The sequence below is a fragment of the Schistocerca gregaria genome, chromosome 5, assembly GCF_023897955.1.
Source record: "Schistocerca gregaria isolate iqSchGreg1 chromosome 5, iqSchGreg1.2, whole genome shotgun sequence".
Taxonomy (NCBI): domain Eukaryota; kingdom Metazoa; phylum Arthropoda; class Insecta; order Orthoptera; family Acrididae; genus Schistocerca; species Schistocerca gregaria.
The window spans coordinates 399,434,346-399,455,448 of NC_064924.1; the positions used below are offsets into that span (position 1 = coordinate 399,434,346).

Here is a 21,103-nt window from a genome sequence, read left to right on the forward strand (position 1 = left end):
TGTGAAGTGGGCAGTTTTACATTTCTGAACAATTAAAACAATTTTGTAATCATTTAACACTACTCTGCAATTTTATCAACATCTGACTGGATATCTGAGTACCTTTTCTTAAAACAGTACTTCATTATAGATAACAGTATCATCTACAGAAAGTCTGAGGCTACTATAGTCACACCATGAAAAGCAATGGTCACAATGCATTTCCCATGGGCATGTTTAATGCTATTTCTACATTTCTTAGTTACCCTCCTCCCTGCTCCATTTATGAATTTCATCAATATGTGGTGCCGTGATACTGAAACAAATGCTTTATGGAGTCAAAAATACTGCATCCACCTAGCTGCCTTGATCCATGGCTTTTAGAATGTCATGTGGGAAAAGCATAAGTTAGGTTGCACGTGATCAGTGTCTTCAGAATCTATGTTGTTTAGCAGGGAGGAGGTCATTGTGTTCACAATGCTCAAAGAGAAGTTTTTTACATATACTGTCTTCCATTTTCATGTCAGTACATGTTGCAAACATTCTCTGAAAGTGTTGTGACGCACCGATCATTCAAAGTGCCGTCGTTCAATTAGGCGCATCCTCTATGTGCGGCGCTGTCTGCCAGCCATGCAGCAGCTGAGCCACCTAAGCGGCAAGCTGAGCAGCGGCCGCTAGACTGGGACTCAGAGCTCATTCGAATGCTAACGTGTGTGCATGTCTTGCTTCTCAACTTACTCTGTGACTTATATGTGTTGTGTCATTCTGAAATATATGTGTTAAACTTGATGTTATAACAATTGGCGACAAGGTAGTGGATTTTTTCTTTTCACCATTGACCCACAGGTTTCCATGGCAACTATTGCAAAATCTCCCTGAACAGCAAACGCTTCTAACAGTGATGATTCGCGATTTCATCCTGGCGTCAAATGCGGGGCATTTCTTGTCGTTGGCTATACCTCCTTTTCCTCCTTATGACAAGATGGCGGAAGACTGGTCTGATTATGAAAAACGTCTTCGACAGCACTTCTTGGCATTTCATGTCGCGGACGAACAACCATGTAAGTCTCTGTTCCTTTCACGGATTTCACCTCAAATGTATCGGTTGTTGTCGCAGTTGGCTCCTTTGAAGGATCCTGTGTCTTTGTCCTTTGCTGAAATGTGCTCACTTCTGTCTGTCTATTTTCAAAAGCAAATGCATGTGGTAGCTTCTCATGTTGCTTTTTATCATTGTCGAAAACAGCCACATCAATCCTATCATGCTTGGGCTGCTGAACTTCACGGCCTCAGTTGAAAGTGTCAATTTGTTACTGATGTTCACAAAGAATCCTATGCCGATTCCATGGTATGGGATGCTATTATCCAGTCGGCGCCCGACAAAGAAGTTCAGCAACGTGCCCTTCAGTTGGCAAATCCGACTCTAGATGAAGTTCTCTCCATTGCACAGTCTTTGGAAATTTCTCGCGCCACTGGGGTGCAAATAGAGGCGTGGGGTGATGTTGGGGAAATACAACCTCTGTGTGTTGTTGACGACGTGTGTGGCGCGTCCTCGCCGGCCGACATGGCCTCAGTGTGCTCCCATGCGCAGCCTCGGCCTAACCGTAAACAACCCGCTAAGAAACTGCAACAAAACCCCCAGCAACTTCCTTCATGTCCACGGAGTTTTACAAAACATTCACGTGAAGATTGTCCCCAATGTTGGGCTGTGTGTCACAATTGCAAAAAGAAAGGTCATGTGTCTTCCATTTGCAAATCCGACCGCATACATGATGTTTATGAACATGATGCTTATTCTGATTCTGTGTTGTCTGTCAATTGCACTTCTTCCCTTTCATGGAAGTTATTCCTCACTGTCCAAATCCTTGGTCGAGATGTTCGCATGCAGGTGGATACTGGTTCTGCTGCCACTATAATTAATTCTCAGACGTATCTTCAGTTGGGTTCTCCACTCCTGTCACCTGTCACTCGGCAATTATGGATGTACAATAAACAGAAGGTTTCTCTCTTGGGACAGTTTAATGCTGAGGTATCATACAAATCCGTCGTTTGCACTGTCCCCATATTTGTGGTCGACCAGAGTAATGCAGAGAATCTTTTTGGTTTCAATGCCTTTTGTGTTTTTGGGTTCAACATAGATGACTCTGTCAGTATTGTGTCTGATGCTATTCCTTATGCTCAACTGTATTCCTTGTCAACGACATTTTCATCCCTTTTTTTCTCCTGGGTTAGGCCGTGCAAACGACTTTGAAGCTCATATCACACTCAAACCCACTGCTCGGCCTAAGTTTTTCGGGCTTGGCCCATTGCTGTGGCCCTTTGTGATTGGGTAAAATGGGAGTTGGATCGTCTCACTACCTCAGGGGTCTTGCTTCCTGTCACTTCCAGTGAGTAGTCCTCTCCTGTCATTGTCGTTGCTAAGCCAAATGGTGATATTCGTCTCTGTGGTGATTTCAAAGCCACTGTAAATGCTCAATGCCTCATCGACACTTACCCTATGTCCCGTCCTGAAGAACTGTTCACTAAACTTGCTGGAGGCCAGTGTTTTTCTAAAATTGACCTGCCAGAAGCTTATCATCAACTTCCTCTCAACACTGCTTCCCAGCAGTTTCTGGTCCTTAACCTGCCTTTCAGCATCTATCAATACCAATGCTTGCCATTCAGGGTTGCTAGCGCCCCTGCTCTCTTGCAGCGATTCTTGGAACAATTATTGCTCCCTGTCCCTGGGTGTATCAATAACATGGACGACATTGTTGTCACTGCCTCCACCACTGAAGAACATCTTCAAAATCTCAGCACACTTTTTCATGTCTTACAGACTGCTGGTCTTAAGTGCAATCACAATTTTTTCAGGCATCTATCACATACTAGGGGTTTCAACTCTCTCGGGATGGTATTCGTCTGCTTCAGTAAACTGTCACTGTGATTAATGCCCCTCACCCTACATCTGTTAAGGAACTACGGCCTTCTTGGGGAAAATAGCACACTATCACAAGTTTTTACCATCTGCGGCTTTGGTGGCTCAACCGTTGCATTGCCTGTTGCATAAAAACGTGCCTTTTTACTGGTCCGCGTCCTGCGATGCGGAATTCCAGAAATTGAAGACTATGCTGAAACAGGCCCCATGCCTGGCTACTTATCAACCTGGCAAACATCTTGTTCTTGCCACAGAAGCCTCTCAATATGGGATCAGTGCAGTCCTTGTGCACCATTTTTCTGACGGTTCGGAACAACCCATTGCTTATGCCCCCAAAATGCTCATAGATGCCCAACAAAAGTATTCTCAAATTGAAAAAGAAGCTTTGGCCATTAGTTATGCTCTTCATAAGTTTGGTGTTTTTCTCTATGGCTCAAAATTTCATCTTGTTACAGATCACAAACCACTTGTTTCCTTGTTTCATCCATCAACGTCACTTCCTGACAAGGCTGCACACTGCCTCCAGCGTTGGGCTCTTTACTTGTCTCGTTTCAATTATGAGATTCATTTCTGGCCAACGGCTCCACATGCAAATTCTGATGCTCTGTCTCGCCTTCCCATGGGTCCTGATCTGGCATTTGATAGGGACGAACTTTTGTGTTTCCACCTAGATGTTGCTGAGCAGCGGGTTGTGGACCGGTTCCCCATCACTGGGGACAGGCTGGGGGCTGCTATGGGTTCTGACCCTACCCTATCCCGGGTTTTACGCTGTATTCAGAAGGGTTGGCCAGATTGCCCGTTCGCTAAGACTTCTGATCCATTGCGGAACTACTATGCTTTGCGCTACCACCTCACGGCTAGGGATAGTGTTATCCTCCTTTCCACGACAATGCTTTGCCACATGTTGTGGTACCTGTGTCTTTGCGTGCTTCGGTCTTGTGCCTCCTTCACCAAGGGCACTGGGGTGTGTCTCGCACAAAATCTCTGGCGTGCTGTCATGTGTACTGGCCTGGCGTTGACTCTGAAATAGCACACATGGTCACTTGCCTGCAGCCCTTGTGCCAGCCATGCAGCTGCTGCGTCACCTAAGCGGCCAGCAGAGCAGCGGCCGCTAGACTGGGACTCAGTGCTCATTCAAATGCTAACATGTCCACATGTCTTGCTTGTCAACTTACTCTGTGACTTATATGTGTTGTGTCATTCTGAAATATATGTGTTAAACTTGACGTTATAACAGAAAGTTTAAGTTTTTTTTTTAATAGCTGTAACTAATAACAAGTTTGGTTTCCTTTGGAATTATTTTGTCTTCTGCTGCAATTGTGATTTCTGATTCTGCCTGTGAAGACATGGTAATATACCTATATACTACTATACTGCATTAATACAGTACAATACTCCAGTTACTTTACATAAAAATTGCAACAAACTAGTAGATATGTAACAAATTAGATTCCATATTAATTTGCAGTGTTTAATCCATTGCCATATTTTTTTGTGCCATTTCCTTTTTTTAATGCCTTTTCTTATTTTTCAAAATCTTTGTTTGTACATTTATTGTTGCTGATGCTTTCCTTCTTCCATGATGCCATTTTCATTTTGCCCTTCCCTTATCCATAAATGGTTAACTGCTTTCCTTGTCACTTGTAGTTGCGAGACCCTTGTGCTGTGCCTTTATCCATGGCTTTTAGCAATTTTCCCAGTTTATCATTAAACAGCATCACTTCCTCAAATTACATGTCTTTTGCAAGCTGAAAGAAATCTTGGTTAAAAGCTTCCTCTCTCTCTCTGTCACTGAAATAATCAATCTTTTAAAATCTAATATAATTGGATAGATTAAAAAAATCTACTCAGTAAGTGGTAGCAGGAGAAAACACATATAAAAGTTTAGGAAATGTGCAAGCTTTCAGAGCCAGTGGCTCCTTTTGGCAGAAGGGCTGAAGAGGAAGGTAGGGGAATGAAGTAAAATGATTGGCAAGGTTTAAGAAATTTGAAGAGTTACAGAAAAGTCACCCAGAATCCTGAGTCAGGAGGTTCTGGGCAACTTTGGAACAGTGAACCTGACACTGAATCCTGCCTTGAATAGTTCTGACCATGATCCAAACTTGACCCACCACCATTACCTCAAAATCACCCCTTACAAGCCTTCCAAGATTTTCTAACATCCAACATTGCTTCACAATAATTTCTCAAGTTCCTAAACCATCCTTTGCAGGAACCAGTTTCTTTGTTCCCTAAAAACTGATGACTCCATCATTATCCTGCCAGCAGACAAGTGCTCCACCACTGTGATACTTGACCGACAACAGTATGTAAGTGAGGGTCCACACCAGGTTTCTGATTCCTCTACAAATGGCATCTGCTGCAAAAGTCCCATCCTTGTGATACAAACTGATGTATAATCTGCCTTTAAAACCACAGGACCCTCACAAGGACTAACACTGCAATCATATTAAACTACTTACACCAACCAAACCAAGCTTTAATGTTCTTTCAAAGATCCACAAACCCAGTCACCCTGGCTGTTCCATATTTGTTGGCTACAAAGCAGACACTAAACATACACTGAAGCATCGGTATTCAAATACAAAAATATGTAAATCCTACATAAGACAACAAGTGTCTGGTATAGTTGGTAGATCAGTTACTGCTGTTATGATGGCAGGTTATCAAGATTTAAGTGTGTTTGAATGTGGTGTTATAGTTGGTGCATGAGCAATGGGACACATCATCTCCGAGATAGCAATGAAGTGAAGATTTTGCAATATGACCATTTCACAAGTGTACCATGAATATCAGGAATCCTGCAAAAAATCAAAGCTCTGACTTTGCTGTTGCTGGAATAAGATCCTGCAAGAACAGGACCAACAACAACTGAAGACAATTGTTCACCATGACAGAAGTGCAACCCTTCTGCAAATAGCTGCAGATTTCAGTGCTGGACCATCAACAAGTGTCATTATACGAACTGTTGAATGAAACATCATTGATAAGGGCTTTCAGAGCTTTAGGCCCATGCATGTATTCTTGATGACTGCACAACACAAAGCTTTATGCCTCACCTGGGACCATCAACACTGACATTGGACTGTTGATGACTGGAAAACCTTGCCTGGTCAGACGAGTCTTGTTTCAAATTCTATTGAGTGGATGCATGTGTAGAGGTATGGAGACAGCCTCGTGAATCCATGGACCCTGCGTGTCAGCAGGGGAATGTTCAAGCTGTTGGATGCTTTGTAATGGTGTGGGACATGTGCAGTTGGAGTGATATGGGGCTCCCGATATGTCAAGATATGACTGACAGGCGATATGTATGTAAGCACCCTGTCTGATCACCTGCATCCATTCATGTTCATTGTACATTCAGATGGACTTGGGAAATTCCAGCAAGACAATGCAACACCCCACATATCCAGAATTGCTACAGAGTGGCTCCAGGAACACTCTTCTGAGTCTGAACCCTTCTGCTGGCCACCAAACTTCCCAGACATGAACATTATTGAGCATATCTGAGATGCCTTGCAACATGCTGTTCAGAAGAGATCTCCACCCCCCTCATACTCTTATGGATTTATGGACAGCCCTGCAGGATTCGTGGTGTCAATTCCCTCCATCACTACTTTAGACATTAGTCGAGTCCATGCCACATCGTGTTGCAGCACTTCGGCATACTAGTGGGGGCCCTACACGATATTAGGCAGGTGTACCAGTTCCTTTGGCTCTTCAGTGTATATCTGCCTTAGCTGAGTAACACCTGGAATCTATAGTACAAAGACTCCCCTTCTATAATAAAGACACTGGCCATCACACATCTTGCTTGGCACCATTGATGCCACCTCTCTCTATACCAATATTCCCCATGTACTTGGTCTGTCTGCTGCTGAACATTACCCCAAACAGCACCCACCTGATTCCAAACCTATGAGTTCCTTCCTGCTCACGTTAATTAACTTTATACTTGGGAACAACTACTTTAACTTTGGGGAGAGACATACAAAGAAATCAGGGGCATGGCCATGGGAACCATGATGGCTCCTTCCTATGCCAACCTTTTCATGGGGCACTTGGAGGGGGCTTCTTGAAATCCATAACCCTTCGGCTACTTGTTTGGCTGAGGTACATTGGTGACATCTTTGACGTATGGACTTATGGTGAGTGTGACCTGTTAACCTTTTAAGAATCTCTACATACAGTCTCCCAATTAAATTTCATATAAATCTATACCATATCCTATGCTACTCTCCTTGATATTGACCTCACCTTCACCAAGGGTCAGTTACACACTTCTGTTCACATTAAACCTATTAACAAGCAACAGTCCTTACATTTTGACAGTTATCATCCTTTCCGTATCAAACATTCCCTCCTATACAGCACTGGAATTTGAGACAAATATATTTGTTTCGATGCAGATTCTCTACAGCAATACAACACCATTTTCACCACAGCCTTCTCTGGACATAATTACCCTGCTGACCTTATTCAAAATCAGATTTCCTGGAACATCACAACAAATCTTAGTAATGCTGATTCCAAAAAACAACCCAGGAGTACATATCTTATCAGCAGTAATCACCTCTTTCCTTCGCATCCTGTCTGGAGAATATCCTCTGACCAGGGTTCTGGGTGAATTTTTCATAACCCATCCCGTAAACCTCATCAGTCCTTTTCCTGCATCTCTCTTTCTTCTCCTTCAACCCTTCTTCCAGAAAGAGGAGCCACTGGCTCTGAAAGCTTGCAAACTTCCTTAAATTTTGTATGAGTTTTCTCCTGATGCCATTTAGTAGGATTTTATCAGTCCAATTATATTATCTCTCTCTACAGGTTGTTTCATGGTGAATATTTTGACAAAGATCCAAAATTATTACCTAAATATTTAAAAAAAATATGAAAGCGAATAGACAGCTAGTATTTGCCTTTAGGAGGAGAAGTGTATAGTACTGCTATGATGTGTATTTCAAAGTAAAAGTGCAATACTGTACTAGCTTTCAGAACTAATAGTTCCTGCCTCATTGAGGAAAGAGGGATAGGTTGGAATCGTTTGAAAAGGAAGGCTACATCATTCAGACTCCATAATGAGAGGAACCCGGTCACTCTCATCCTTGTGTGTGAGTGACTTGACTCTCTTTTTTAACCTTCCTCTACCTATTCCTCTCTCCTCACCAAGGAAAGATCTACTAGTTCTGAAAGCTACAATGGTGTGTCACTATTATGTTTATCCACTGAAGAAACAAAACATTCTAACCACTGCCCACCTTGAGACCGAATGCACTTAGTTGTGTTGCAGGTAAGTGTTGCAGTACAGAAAGAAAATAAGGTGAACAGAGATGAATGAGTAATTGTTTTAGTGAAGATATGGGCTGTAAATGGAGAAATCCACTGACATAAGTAGCTTTGATGAAGAACAGATTGTTATGGTCCCGTGCCAGGGAATGAACATCTCAGAAATTAGAAAGCTGGGCTGCTGTTCATATGCTGCCATGTGAGCATTTACGGAAAGTGGTTGAAGGACAATGAAACCACAAATAGGTGTATGTTCATGCCCCATTACAGAATGTGGAGGTTGGAGGGCTGCCCATTCTGTGAAACAGGACAGGTGCTAGTGTGTGGCAGATCTAATGACAGAGTGCAATGCTGCTGTGGGCACAAGTGTTTTGCTGCATACTGTTCAATGCAAATTGTTTAACATAAGGCTCCACAGCTGCAATCTCTACATGATCCTATGTTGACCCTATCATATCATCAATCATGATTGTAATGGATGAGAGATGATCAAGCTTGTACTGTAGATCAATGCAAAAATACCAGCTAGTCAGAAACAATGGTTTACTTGTTTCATCACATTGACGGTTGTGTTCAGACATGCCGTAATAAAGGCAAACAGCAGCTTGAAACATACACCATGCTATGAATGTAGTCCAGTGGGGACAGTATTATGATATGAAGGACATTCACTTGAACTACTGTAGGACCAAGGAAGTAATCAAAGGCAACATGAAAGCAGTGAACTGTGTGAACATTATTACAGACCACTTGCATCCCTTCATGTTTGATATCTTCCCTGATGGCAATGGGCCTTCTATCAAGTTAACTGTCCATACAACAAGACCATAATTGTGGTACAGTAGTCTGAGGAGCAGGATAGTGAAGTGATATTGATATCTTTGACACCTAATTCACCTCATTTTAACCTGCTGGAAAAAGTTTGGGATGTTATCGGGTGCTAGCTCCACATCCACAAATCACTGGCCAGTAATTTGCGGGGCTTGGATGATCTTCATGTAGTCATCAGGTGCCACATACCTTCAAACAAGGAGTTGCAAAATCCTTGCATGCAAATCACTTCTATAATGCATTCCAATTTGTTTTGCCCTATTTGTGTATGTATCTATGTATCTATAAGCAGTACTACAAATTTCACCTATCAAAGATATTACTGGCCAGCATTTCTGTCTCTCAATGTATGAGTTTTTGCAACTGAAGTTTCCTTTGATACATGAATATTTTACAAAAGAAAAATATTTTCTCAATGACATATCCCTTTCTTCCTTCCCACATACACACAATTTAATGGACCTGTGTGGTGATTCATTCATCCCTGTGCTATGTTCCCACATGTAGACATTACACAGTGACATATTGTGTAATCACCAATGTGTGTGAACAACATTATTCCCTGCTCATACTTAATGTTGATGGTGTCACCAAGAATTATATGTGCACATTTTGCATTTTTACTTCAGACATTCCATAGGACCAAACATTTTGAATGAGGTCTCAAATTATTAATTAGTTTTATACACAGCACTTTTACGAATAACTGTTCTACAGAAATTTTCAGTCATAATATCACTTTGTGCAATTTAAATAAACCTATTTCCAGCATTTATAATCTGGTGACTATTCTGTATGTATGTATGTATGTATGTATGTGTGTATGTATATATGTATGCACGCATTGTTAGCCACACAATGTGTGCACTAACTACTGCTGAAAATGGTAACAGGGAACAAAGGAAAACCAAAGTTTGTATTGAGCTTATTGTATAAAAATGTCTGAAAGGTTATTTCACAGGTATTCACCAGCATTTTATATTATGAATCAAACAGCATTTTACAGCAGATGCAACAATGAAAACAATAACAATAATCTCCACTTGAGTTACCAGTATATGCACTAGCTCTCTCAGCAAAATCACATTCAGGAATGATGCAGAAAGCATAATACCAGTCTTTATATGCATTCTTAACTTTTACCTTACGGCTTACTGCATAGAAATTAAATGCAATCCAACATATCCCTTTCAACAAAAACCCACCATCACTTATCAATTACTGCCCATTCAGAATTTGAACTGCTCTACACAAAGCCTTAGAATTATTCTCCATGATCAACTGACTGTTTACTTTTGACACATTTAATATTTATGACCAATGTAAATATGGCTTTTGCAAACATCATTGTGCAACCATTATTCTTAGGCAATGGTTCACAAGCTTTTTTACCTAGTGCCCCCTTTGCAACCCCAGAATGTCTCATGCCCCCTTACATTTACTTATATTATTCACCTTTTTTTTCATTCTTTCAAAAATATTTGACAGCAATCTTCAGTTCACACTTTAGTAAAAGAGCGTTATCAAAGGTAGAGTTTTACAAAATTACAGTGTTTCAGAGAAGTTGGTAGGTAAACAGAAATGTCCTACTTAAATACAGAATGATATTGTTTTCACTTGAGCAACACTTTTCACATATAACTTACTTCTGAATGTTTGGTTTTGAACTAGTTGAAGTACATCCAGGTGTCTGGAGTGTTTTGTTTTCATGATGGCTAGTGTCAAGAATCCAGCCTCACACAACTATGCAAATGAGAACTGTGCAAGAATTTCTATGGCCTCTTTTGCCACTCCTGGATAAATAAGACAGAAATTGGCTCAAACTTCTTCCAACACAATTTGTTGAAGCTGTTCTTTAGCAAACAAATCACATTTCAGTTCAACTGCATCCTCTTGTACTTCATCAGGAAGTGCATGTATGTCAAACGTGAAGAGTGATCTTGCTAATTTGTACTATCAGTCTACTGAAGACGAATGAGGAAAATTAAGTTTGAACTCTTCTTGAAGTCATTCCAGGTGTTCACTGATAACAATTCACCACTCACTGGCATTGCTCTGTTGCCTGTCTAGAAGTTCATTGACTCAAGGGAATAATGAAAAGTAAGTAACAACAAGTGGTGACTCCACAGTTATGTCTTTTCTGGGATGGCTCTTATAGCATGACTGGCATCCATTATTGTGGTGTTTTCACCTTCTAGTTTGAGACTCAAATTCAGGGTTTCAGAGCAGTCTGAAAGGTATGGCACAGAAAATATCAAGCTGTCGTTAGAGAATGAATGAATGAAGTTCAGTGATCCCAAGACTGCAAAGAAATAGTAATATCTTTTATTTCAAATTCATGCAACCTGTTAAGCATATTGCCCTTTGAAAGTCACCAGACTTGTGTATAAACAATTCAGGGTCACTGTTCAGCATTCAGGTCATTACATAGGATTCAGATAAACTGAGTACCCACAACATTTGACTTAATTTCATCAACTACGCTGATAGCCAGTGCAGTGTTCAGTTTCTCTGGTAAAGCGTTAGAGGCTAGGGCTTGTCTGGATCATGCAATAAGAATCAGTAAGATTAAGATTTCTGTCTTTGGCAATACTTAGGAAGCCAGAATGTGAACATAACATGGCTGGTGCTCCTTCAGTACAAATTCCATAATTCTGTCCCAAGACAAACCATTTTCAACCAAAAATTCATTAATGGTAAAAAATACATCAGTACCTCTTGACAGTATTCGCAAGTTTTTAGAAAACAATAGTTCTTCCATTATTTTCTTCTCGTACTCACATTGGCAGTATACTATCAAGTGTAACTGTTGAGTTAAATCAGCAGAATCATCACATTACAAGGTAACAAATGGAGACTTTTCAATCATTTAAGTAGCTGATCATTCACATTCAACACCAGTTTATCAATCCTATATAGCACACTGTCATGTGAAAGAGGTATCTTGTCCATTTGTCACTGACTGTATTCTCAAAAAATAGTTCTGGTTGCTTTAAGAATGGAAGATTTAATTAATGTTTCACCAGCGGTATGAGGTTTTTTGTTTCTTGCTATCAAGAGAGAAATTTTGTATGGCCCTTCAATGACTTTTTCATTTTCCTGCTGAGAGATCCCAGGAAATTCTAGTTTTATGATTAAATGACATTCCAGACACACAGGCAGTGATGAGTTGCTACTGAGGATATTACGACATACAACACATTTTCACAGTTGGACACTGTCTTTTTCAAATAAAATTGAATCCCTGTGACACACATTCTTCATTACACACTCTTCTTTTAGCAGACATTTTCCACTCAATATACAAAGCCAATAAAAGTAAGATTTACTTCTACACAGCACAACAGGTGTAATACTGAGTTAAGAATGCAGAGTATAGACCGAAGAACATGTTGTGTCAGCAATCACTTTGTGATATGCAAAGCAAAGCTAGTGCTGCCAACTCTATAAAAAAATGCACGCACTAATTGTAATAAGAATATAAATTTTTGACTTGCCTCACTGCATATTTCTGCTTTCTCAGCCGTATCTGCAGCACCCCCCCCCCTCCAAAATCAATTTCTCATGCATCCTCCTCCTCCCCCTCATCCCCCATGATGTGAACCACTACACTAATGTAACTAATATCCTGAATTATACCATAAAGAAATAATGAAAAACAAAACAAAGGTAAACTATGGTTATTGCTATTGTAGCTATCACTGTTATCATTCTATCTGCTATTTGTTATTGTTAAATTTCACACAACATACACAGTTAGGTTAGAAAACATGTAATTAATGTTCAAGAATGCCTACTTGGATTTATGAGATGAATCCAAAATTGCTCAGTAAATAAGTAAACAAAAGTTCTGCGTGTTCTACCATAGCAATTCAAGGATGTAAATAAACAATACATAAAGAAAATCTGCCTTTATATTAGCTTCACCATTATATTAATACATGCTACAAAAATAAAATTTGATTTTACTTACAGGGTTCCAGATCACAGTCATTTCCAATAATATTTGTGGACAGTTTCCTTTAGCTCGTCCATGTAGTTTCTTGTCTTTTAGGGCATACCATTTTTTCTCCCCATTTCTTATCCTTAGGAGTGGGATTGCCACTTTTCCTAGGAACTCAACTTTATGATCCCTGTCTTCATCATATACAGTTACTTCCAGCACAGAGTTGATATCTTTCACATTGCTGAAAACAGAAGTTTTACATATAATGAAGTCAAAATGTGAAAGCCAAATGCACAGATTGTAGGCTAAATACCAGAAAATTGGAATAGTTTGGGAGTGACCACAGTATACTATAATAATAGTAATAATAATAATAATAATAATAATAATAATAATAAATAAAAATATTTTCTGGATTTTTCTTTCTTGGTTTATGATGGTGAAGATACTTGAGAGAGATAGCAAGGAGAAACAAAAAATAAAAAATCAGATGCTGTAAATGAGTTTCAAGTCTCAAAGTACAAAGGTAAACTGAAGGAGATCAAAGGAAGTATAATAAATGCCATGAATCATACCTGTGAAGAGCTGTTAGGCATCAATACATTATTTAGAAGAGACAAATACTAAATGTACAAATAAAGTTAAAGCCAGCTACTATCTACTTTGGAGAAGGAAAACCAAGGTGGTATGGGTAGCTATTATAGAATACATCATGCTCAGCAATATCTCTCTCTCTCTCTCTCTCTCTCTCTCTCTCTCTCTCTCTCTCTCTCTCTCTCACTCACTCACAGCCACTCCTCCCCCCCCTAGGCTCCAATGTATAATTAAGGGGAGGGAGAGAGAGAGAGAGAGAGAGAGAGAGAGAGTGATGTAGCAATAGACCAGAACTTTGTACCAGAATCAGCACTATAAAGTGCCTCATCAAACATGTGGCTAAAAGGGGTCTTCACCAGTAATATACAGTATCTTCCATAGTGAATTTTCACTCTGTAACAGAGTAAGCACTGATATGAAACTCCCTAGAACATTAAAATTGTATGCTGGACTGATACTTAAACCTAGGACTTTTTCCTTTTGCGGGCAAATGCTCTACTGAGTGAGCAACCCAATCACGGCTCACAATATGTTCTCACAGGTTTACTTCCATAAGTAGTTCATCTCATACCTTCAAAAATTTCCCACAAATGCTAGTGTTCCCAGTTTGTGGGAGAACTCCTGAGAAGTTTGGAAGGTAGGACACAAGGTGCTGGCAGAAGTGAAACTGTGAGGGTGGGTTGTGACTCTTGCTTCAGTAGCTCAGTCAGTAGAGCACTTGCCGATGAAAGGCAAAAGTCCTGAGTTCAAGTCTCAATCTGGCACACAGTTTTAATCTGCCAGGAAGTTTCACTCAATATCTTGTTATAGGATGCTGTGGGATATAATGGTGAGGGCCTCCATACCTGTCTCACCTCTTGGCACACACAGAGTATTCCTTCTGACTCCAGTGCATTCAAGCTCTAGAAGTGGGAACTGGCTCTCCTACAACAACTTTGCTCTCACTGTGTCTCCAGTCTTAATTTATGTTAGCTTCTTCAGTCTCTCATGATATTCTTCTTTCCCATTTCCTACTTATAGTCTGCAGTATCATGTTTACCCTGTCTTCCTATCAGTTCTGTCTCCTTACATTGTGTTTCTTTTTTCACAAACTTCATATGCAGATAATTACTGCTTTCTTATTTACAATGTTTCCTAGTCTTTTCATCTCTCCTCTGTTATTCTCTAATTTGTGTCTACCTTTATTTGTCTTCAGAATCTATTTGCTTGTTATCCCCTTTTGAACTGAGCTTGCATCTTTGATCTGTGGACAACCAACAGCTGAAATTTATCATAAATAGTAGTCTGGAAATTTAATCTTCACCATAGAATAATTGTATTATGAGGAAGGGAGTTGCCACTCACCATATAGCGGATTGTCAACAATACACACACACACACACACACACACACACACACACACACACACACACACACACACACACAAGCAAGCGCAACTCACTCATAAGACTGCAGTCCCAGGTAAATGAAACCACACTACGAGCAGCAGCACCAGTGAATGATGGGAGTGGCAGCTGGGTGGACACACACACACACACACACACACACACACACACACACACACACACACACACACACACAAGCAAGCAAGCGCAACTCACTCACAAGACTGCAGTCCCAGGTAAATGAAACCACACTACGAGCAGCAGCACCAGTGAATGATGGGAGTGGCAGCTGGGTGGGGGGAAGGAGGAGGCTGGGGCAGGAGGGTGAGGGATAGTATGGTGGGGATGGCAGACAGTGAAGTGCTGCAGGTTGGGCAGTGGGCAGGGGATAGGTGGGGGTGGGAGGGGGGGGGAGTAGAAGAAAAAGGGAGAAATCAAGAGAAATAAATAATAAAATAAAATAAATGAAGAAAAGGATTGGGTATTGAGGTGGAACGGGAGCAGGGAAGGGGCTGGATGGGTGAGGACAGCAACTAACAAAGGTTGAGGCCAGGAGGATGTACTGCAGGAAAAGCTGGTGTCCGTGGGAAGGATCCATATGGCACAGGCTGTGAATGAGTCATTGAAATGAAGGATATCAAGTTTGGTAGCATGTTCAGCAACAGGGTGGTCCAATTGTTTCTTGGCCACAGTTTGTCGGTGGCCATTCATGTAGACAGACAACTTGCTGGTTGTCATGCCTACATAGAATGCAACACAGTGGTTGCAGCTTAGCTTGTAGACCACATGACTGGTTTCACAGGTAACCCTGTGACCGGACTGGAGTAGGTGGTGGTGGGAGGATGTATGGGACAGGTCTTGCATCATTACAGGGGTATGAGCCATGAGGTAAGGGATTGGGAGCAGGGGTAATGTAAGGATGGACAAGTCCGGTGGATGGCAGATGGCGGAATACCACTATGGGACGGATGGGAAGGATAGTAGGCAGGACATTTCTCATTTCAGAGCACGATGAGAGGTAATCAAAACCCTGGGGGAGAATGTAATTCAGTTGCTCCAGTCCTGGGTGGTACTGAGTTATGAGGGGAATGCTCCTCTGAGACTGTATGGTGGGGCTTTGGGAGGTGGTAGGAGACTGGAAAGATAAGGCAAGGGAGATTTGTTTTTGTACAAGGTTGGGTGGATAATTACGGTCAGTGAAGACTTCAGTGAGACCCTCAGTATATTTTGAGAGGGACTGTTCATCACTGGAGATATGACAACCATGGGTGGGTAGGCTGTACGGAAGGGACATCTTAATATGGAATAGGTGGTAGCTGTCAGAGTAGAGGTATTGCTGGTTGATATGGATGGAGGTACTGTTGTAGCCATCTTTGAGGTGGAGGTCAACATCTAAGAAGGCAGTTTGTTGGGTTGAGTAGGACCAGGTGAAGCAAATGGGGGAGAAGTAGTTGAGTTTCTGGGGGAACGTGGATAGGATGTCCTCACCTTCAAACCATATAGCAAAGGTGCCATAGGTGAACCTGAACCAGGTGAGGGGTTTAGGAATCTGGGTTTAGGAAGTGTGGCTTCAGTTTCCTGAGACTGCAGTTGTGTGAGTGCATATGTGTGTGTATTGTTGACAAAGGCCATTGGCTGAAAGCTTCAAATGAGAAAATCTTTCTGTTGTGCCTATCCGTGACTCAGCATCTCCGCTATATGGTGAGTGGCAACTTGCCTTCTCATAATATTGTTACATTCCATCCTGGATTATCCACTGTTTGATCCATAGTGTAATTGTTGTTTCGTGTTATCTTCTAATCTGATGTTTTTAATTGGTTCCTTCTCTTCAGTGTCTCTGTGTTACCATTAATCTTTATGTTATCCATTTTTGTCCTGACAAAGAATTTTTGTAAAAAATTTGAGTTCAAACATGCAATGTGTCTGTTAGCCCAGATATATCAGTTATGTATGTGACAGGTCTTGCATCATTACAGGGGTATTAGCCATGAGGTAAGGGATTGGGAGCAGGGGTAGTGTAAGGATGGACAAGTCCGGTGGACGGCAGATGGCGGAATACCACTATGGGACGGATGGGAAGATAGTAGGCAGTTTGTTGGGTTGAGTAGGACCAGGTGAAGCAAATGGGGGAGAAGTAGTTGAGTTTCTGGGGGAACGTGGATAGGATGTCCTCACCTTCAAACCATATAGCAAAGGTGCCATAGGTGAACCTGAACCAGGTGAGGGGTTTAGGAATCTGGGTTTAGGAAGTGTGGCTTCAGTTTCCTGAGACTGCAGTTGTGTGAGTGCATATGTGTGTGTATTGTTGACAAAGGCCATTGGCTGAAAGCTTCAAATGAGAAAATCTTTCTGTTGTGCCTATCCGTGACTCAGCATCTCCGCTATATGGTGAGTGGCAACTTGCCTTCTCATAATATTGTTACATTCCATCCTGGATTATCCACTGTTTGATCCATAGTGTAATTGTTGTTTCGTGTTATCTTCTAATCTGATGTTTTTAATTGGTTCCTTCTCTTCAGTGTCTCTGTGTTACCATTAATCTTTATGTTATCCATTTTTGTCCTGACAAAGAATTTTTGTAAAAAATTTGAGTTCAAACATGCAATGTGTCTGTTAGCCCAGATATATCAGTTATGTATGTGACAGGTCTTGCATCATTACAGGGGTATTAGCCATGAGGTAAGGGATTGGGAGCAGGGGTAGTGTAAGGATGGACAAGTCCGGTGGACGGCAGATGGCGGAATACCACTATGGGACGGATGGGAAGATAGTAGGCAGTTTGTTGGGTTGAGTAGGACCAGGTGAAGCAAATGGGGGAGAAGTTGTTGAGGTTCTGGTGGAATGTGGATAGGGTGGCCTCACCTTCAAACCACAAGCTATAAAAAGTTAATGAACAACAGAGAAGAAACCAGTAATAACTTTGGTTCCGTAAATCATACATTGTCAGCCTATCATGTATAAGTGACTTTCTGAGGCCCCAAATTTGTTATTAAATAGTCTGCCAAAAGTAAAATGTAGTATCCTACCAAACCACAGAACAGCAAGCTATTGTATTCATTTTAAAAACTGTAGAAGATCACATGAACATAATGGAGGTTTCTCTCCTGATTCCAACGTCATGTTAACAAAATATGAAGCCAAAAGTGTTGCTACATAGCCTTTGTCTTTCTCTGGAGCTGACAAAGCTAAGGTTTCTCATACGGCTTTAACAACAAATACTTACAATGTGAATATCTTCTGCCATGATGGTGACAGTGTCTTATACTCTGTCTGTGTCTGTAAACGAGCATTTACAAGCTCAAGCACACAGAATGGATCTGATTTTCCACCAAGATCTGCTGCTGCCAGACCTTGAGCTCTGAAAACTTTTACAGTCAAGTGACCAACATCCCGTAGATTCTGCAAACTATTCACAAGAGCCTGTGAAAAAATAATGTTTATTAACTGTGTAATGTTTTTAGTAATCAATGTAAAACTAAGAAATACATCCTAGCAAGCATCCAGATATAATTTATAATGGAAAAATAAACTTTACATTCATAATATAATTTTATATGCTACGTTTAGCAATTTTTTCTATGTGACCGTTTTAAATTGTTGTGAACAGCAGAACCAAAAATTGACAAGAGGTAAACTAAACTGGAAATGCTAAACTCATTTAAATCTCCCTTTACAAATAAAAAGCTATAAATACTAGTCTTAACTGGCAAACCTATTAATGCAAAGATTATTATTATTTTAAGTATTAGTACCAGAAACAGCAGCTGAGTAGTGTAATTTGAGGAGCAGGGGTTTATCCCAGAGCAATTGCTCTGCTGAAATAGTAATCTAAAAGTAATTCCTATAATCATCAGTGTCAATAGATTACTGCTAACACTAGTTATGGGGAGTTGTTAGTACACTTTACAGAAGTTGCCTCTTTCCATGCGCAGTGGTTAGCACACTGGACTCTTATTCGGGAGGACGACAGTTCAATCCCACGTCCGGCCGTCCTGATTTAGGTTTTCCGTGATTTCCCTAGATCACTTCAGGAAAATGCCGGGATGGTTCCTTTGAAAGGGCATGGCCGATTTCCTTCCCCATCCTTCCCTAATCCGAGCTTGTGCTCCGTCTCTAATGACCTCATTGTCGACGGGACGTTAAACAGTAATCTCCTCCTCCTCTTCTTTCCATACCCTCGAAAGTTCTTATTCATAATCCAACTTCTATAACATGAAGTGCCAATGAAAGACACACACACACACACACACACACACACACACACACACACACACACACACGTGTGTGTGTGTGAATTTCTTAACTGCAAGATGTTATCCTAAATGGAGAACCAACTGCTAACAGAAATGTGACATGCAGCGGACATTATCTGCAAGAACTGCAAGATATCCTGAATAGTGAAAAACCTGCAAACAGCAATGTGACATGTAATGCACCTTGAGGAAATTTAGGAAGGACATTATCTCATATACTAACAACTTGTTTGCTTATGGGTGGCCCAACTACCATCAGAGTTGATATAGGAGCTATCTCCAGAAAAGATTATGCACTCATGGATGTTTTTTGGATTTGCAACAATCTTAATACAGGATATTGTGCTTTGCCAATGTTATATCTGATGTCTCATTTCTTGAGGGTCTTGAACAGGTGAATTTTCACAGCTTCCATGACACTGCTGAAGAAGGAAGCCTGCACATAATTTTAGTTTCTTTCTATTTCATACCATTTTACAGATTAGGACTTGTTTTGCATCATTGATATGTTGTTCTACCCTTTCTCATACTATTTTTGTTGTCCGTTGAATGATTTCTGTCCAAGTTCTTCTACACAATTAAAATTTTTGGAGCTGTAAATCATCCTTAACCATTCTTAGGGACACTGCCATATACAGAAAAGGAGTTCAAATTTGCAATGTGAGTTTCAAATCCTAACAAATATGAAATTTAGGATCTAATGTGCAGACTTTATTTAGTGGACTGCATTCTAATGTGATTAATTTTCAATAGTTCATAACATGCCTGAGAATATGTGACAAGCAATGGAATACCACCAAGCACATTGATCTCCAAATAAAAATTCAAAACATCAACCCCAGTTCAAAGAATTATGGCAACCTTTTCTTGGGACACAGGAGGAAAGATCTATTTTTGCTGAATTTCTACTCAAGAACACATTACTAACAGTGGTGACTAATCCAGTTTGTAATGGAGAGTGTCAGCCTATTCAGACAAAATTAGGGAAATTTTGTAGCAGTGAATTCTTTTACTGCACGACAATGTCTACTAACATTCAATAAACAATGTACAGAAACTGTTCCAATCTCTTAGATGGGAAGCATGTTTTGTACTGTGATCAGTCACTTGTTTTCAAAGTTGGAAGAATACATAGATGGAAAAGGTGTTTTCTGCCAGTAATGAAGTTTAAACAAGAGTGATAAATTGATTGAGAGAACATGTGGAACATTTTCAGGCCACCGAAATAACAGAGAAAATACTATGGTTCAAAAAATGTATAGAAATCAGTTATGGTTATACAGAAAATCACTGAAGGTATGTTAGAAACTTAAATCAACGTAATAAAAATATAATGATCCAGAAATATTATCTGCTCTTGGAAGTCTAATTTAAGTATTTATACAGTTTCTTGCTGAAAGGGCCAGCAGAAGAGTTATTTGTGTATCTCATTTCCGTTCCTCCTTTCTGCTCCTTATGTATTTGTGGTACTTGATCTACTACTATTAACGCGAATATATGTGAACAACAAAAGATATTACAATATTTATTTAAGGGTTTCAGATAGTTATTTTGATTTACTTTGTAAACATTATGTTACTGTTACAAGAAATATATCATTATAAAGAATAAAATGGAATCAGTAATGGGAAAGAGATGTAATAATATCTGTACTCACATATCGATGATGCAACTTTTCTCTTTCCTTTGGATTTTCTTCATAAGTTGTAAGATCTGAGATTGTCTCAGATGCTGTTGTACCACTTATTGTCAACAACAGAAATATGGAACCAGCTCCATCCTCAAGCTCTTGCCAGATACGATGAGTCTTTTCTCGCTCAAAGTTTGTTAAATCTATCATACATCTAAAAGAAATACAATGGCATTTATGGGAGATTGTATTTATGTGAAACACTACATGCACAAGTAATGGAAAAAGAAT

General features: G+C 40.3%; 1 protein-coding gene across 2 annotated transcripts in view; it reads right to left on the reverse strand.

Moving 5' to 3' along the window:
* Positions 1–21,103, reverse strand: part of LOC126272264 (multiple C2 and transmembrane domain-containing protein) — a 1,046,785-nt gene that overhangs the window by 59,610 nt on the left and 966,072 nt on the right. For both annotated transcript variants that reach the window (XM_049974999.1, XM_049975001.1), the window contains 3 exons: positions 20,840–21,026; positions 18,153–18,349; positions 12,978–13,191 (listed from right to left, as the gene is read on the reverse strand). In XM_049974999.1, the coding sequence (XP_049830956.1) occupies positions 12,978–13,191; positions 18,153–18,349; positions 20,840–21,026 (598 nt within the window). The remainder of the gene's footprint in view (positions 1–12,977; positions 13,192–18,152; positions 18,350–20,839; positions 21,027–21,103) is intronic.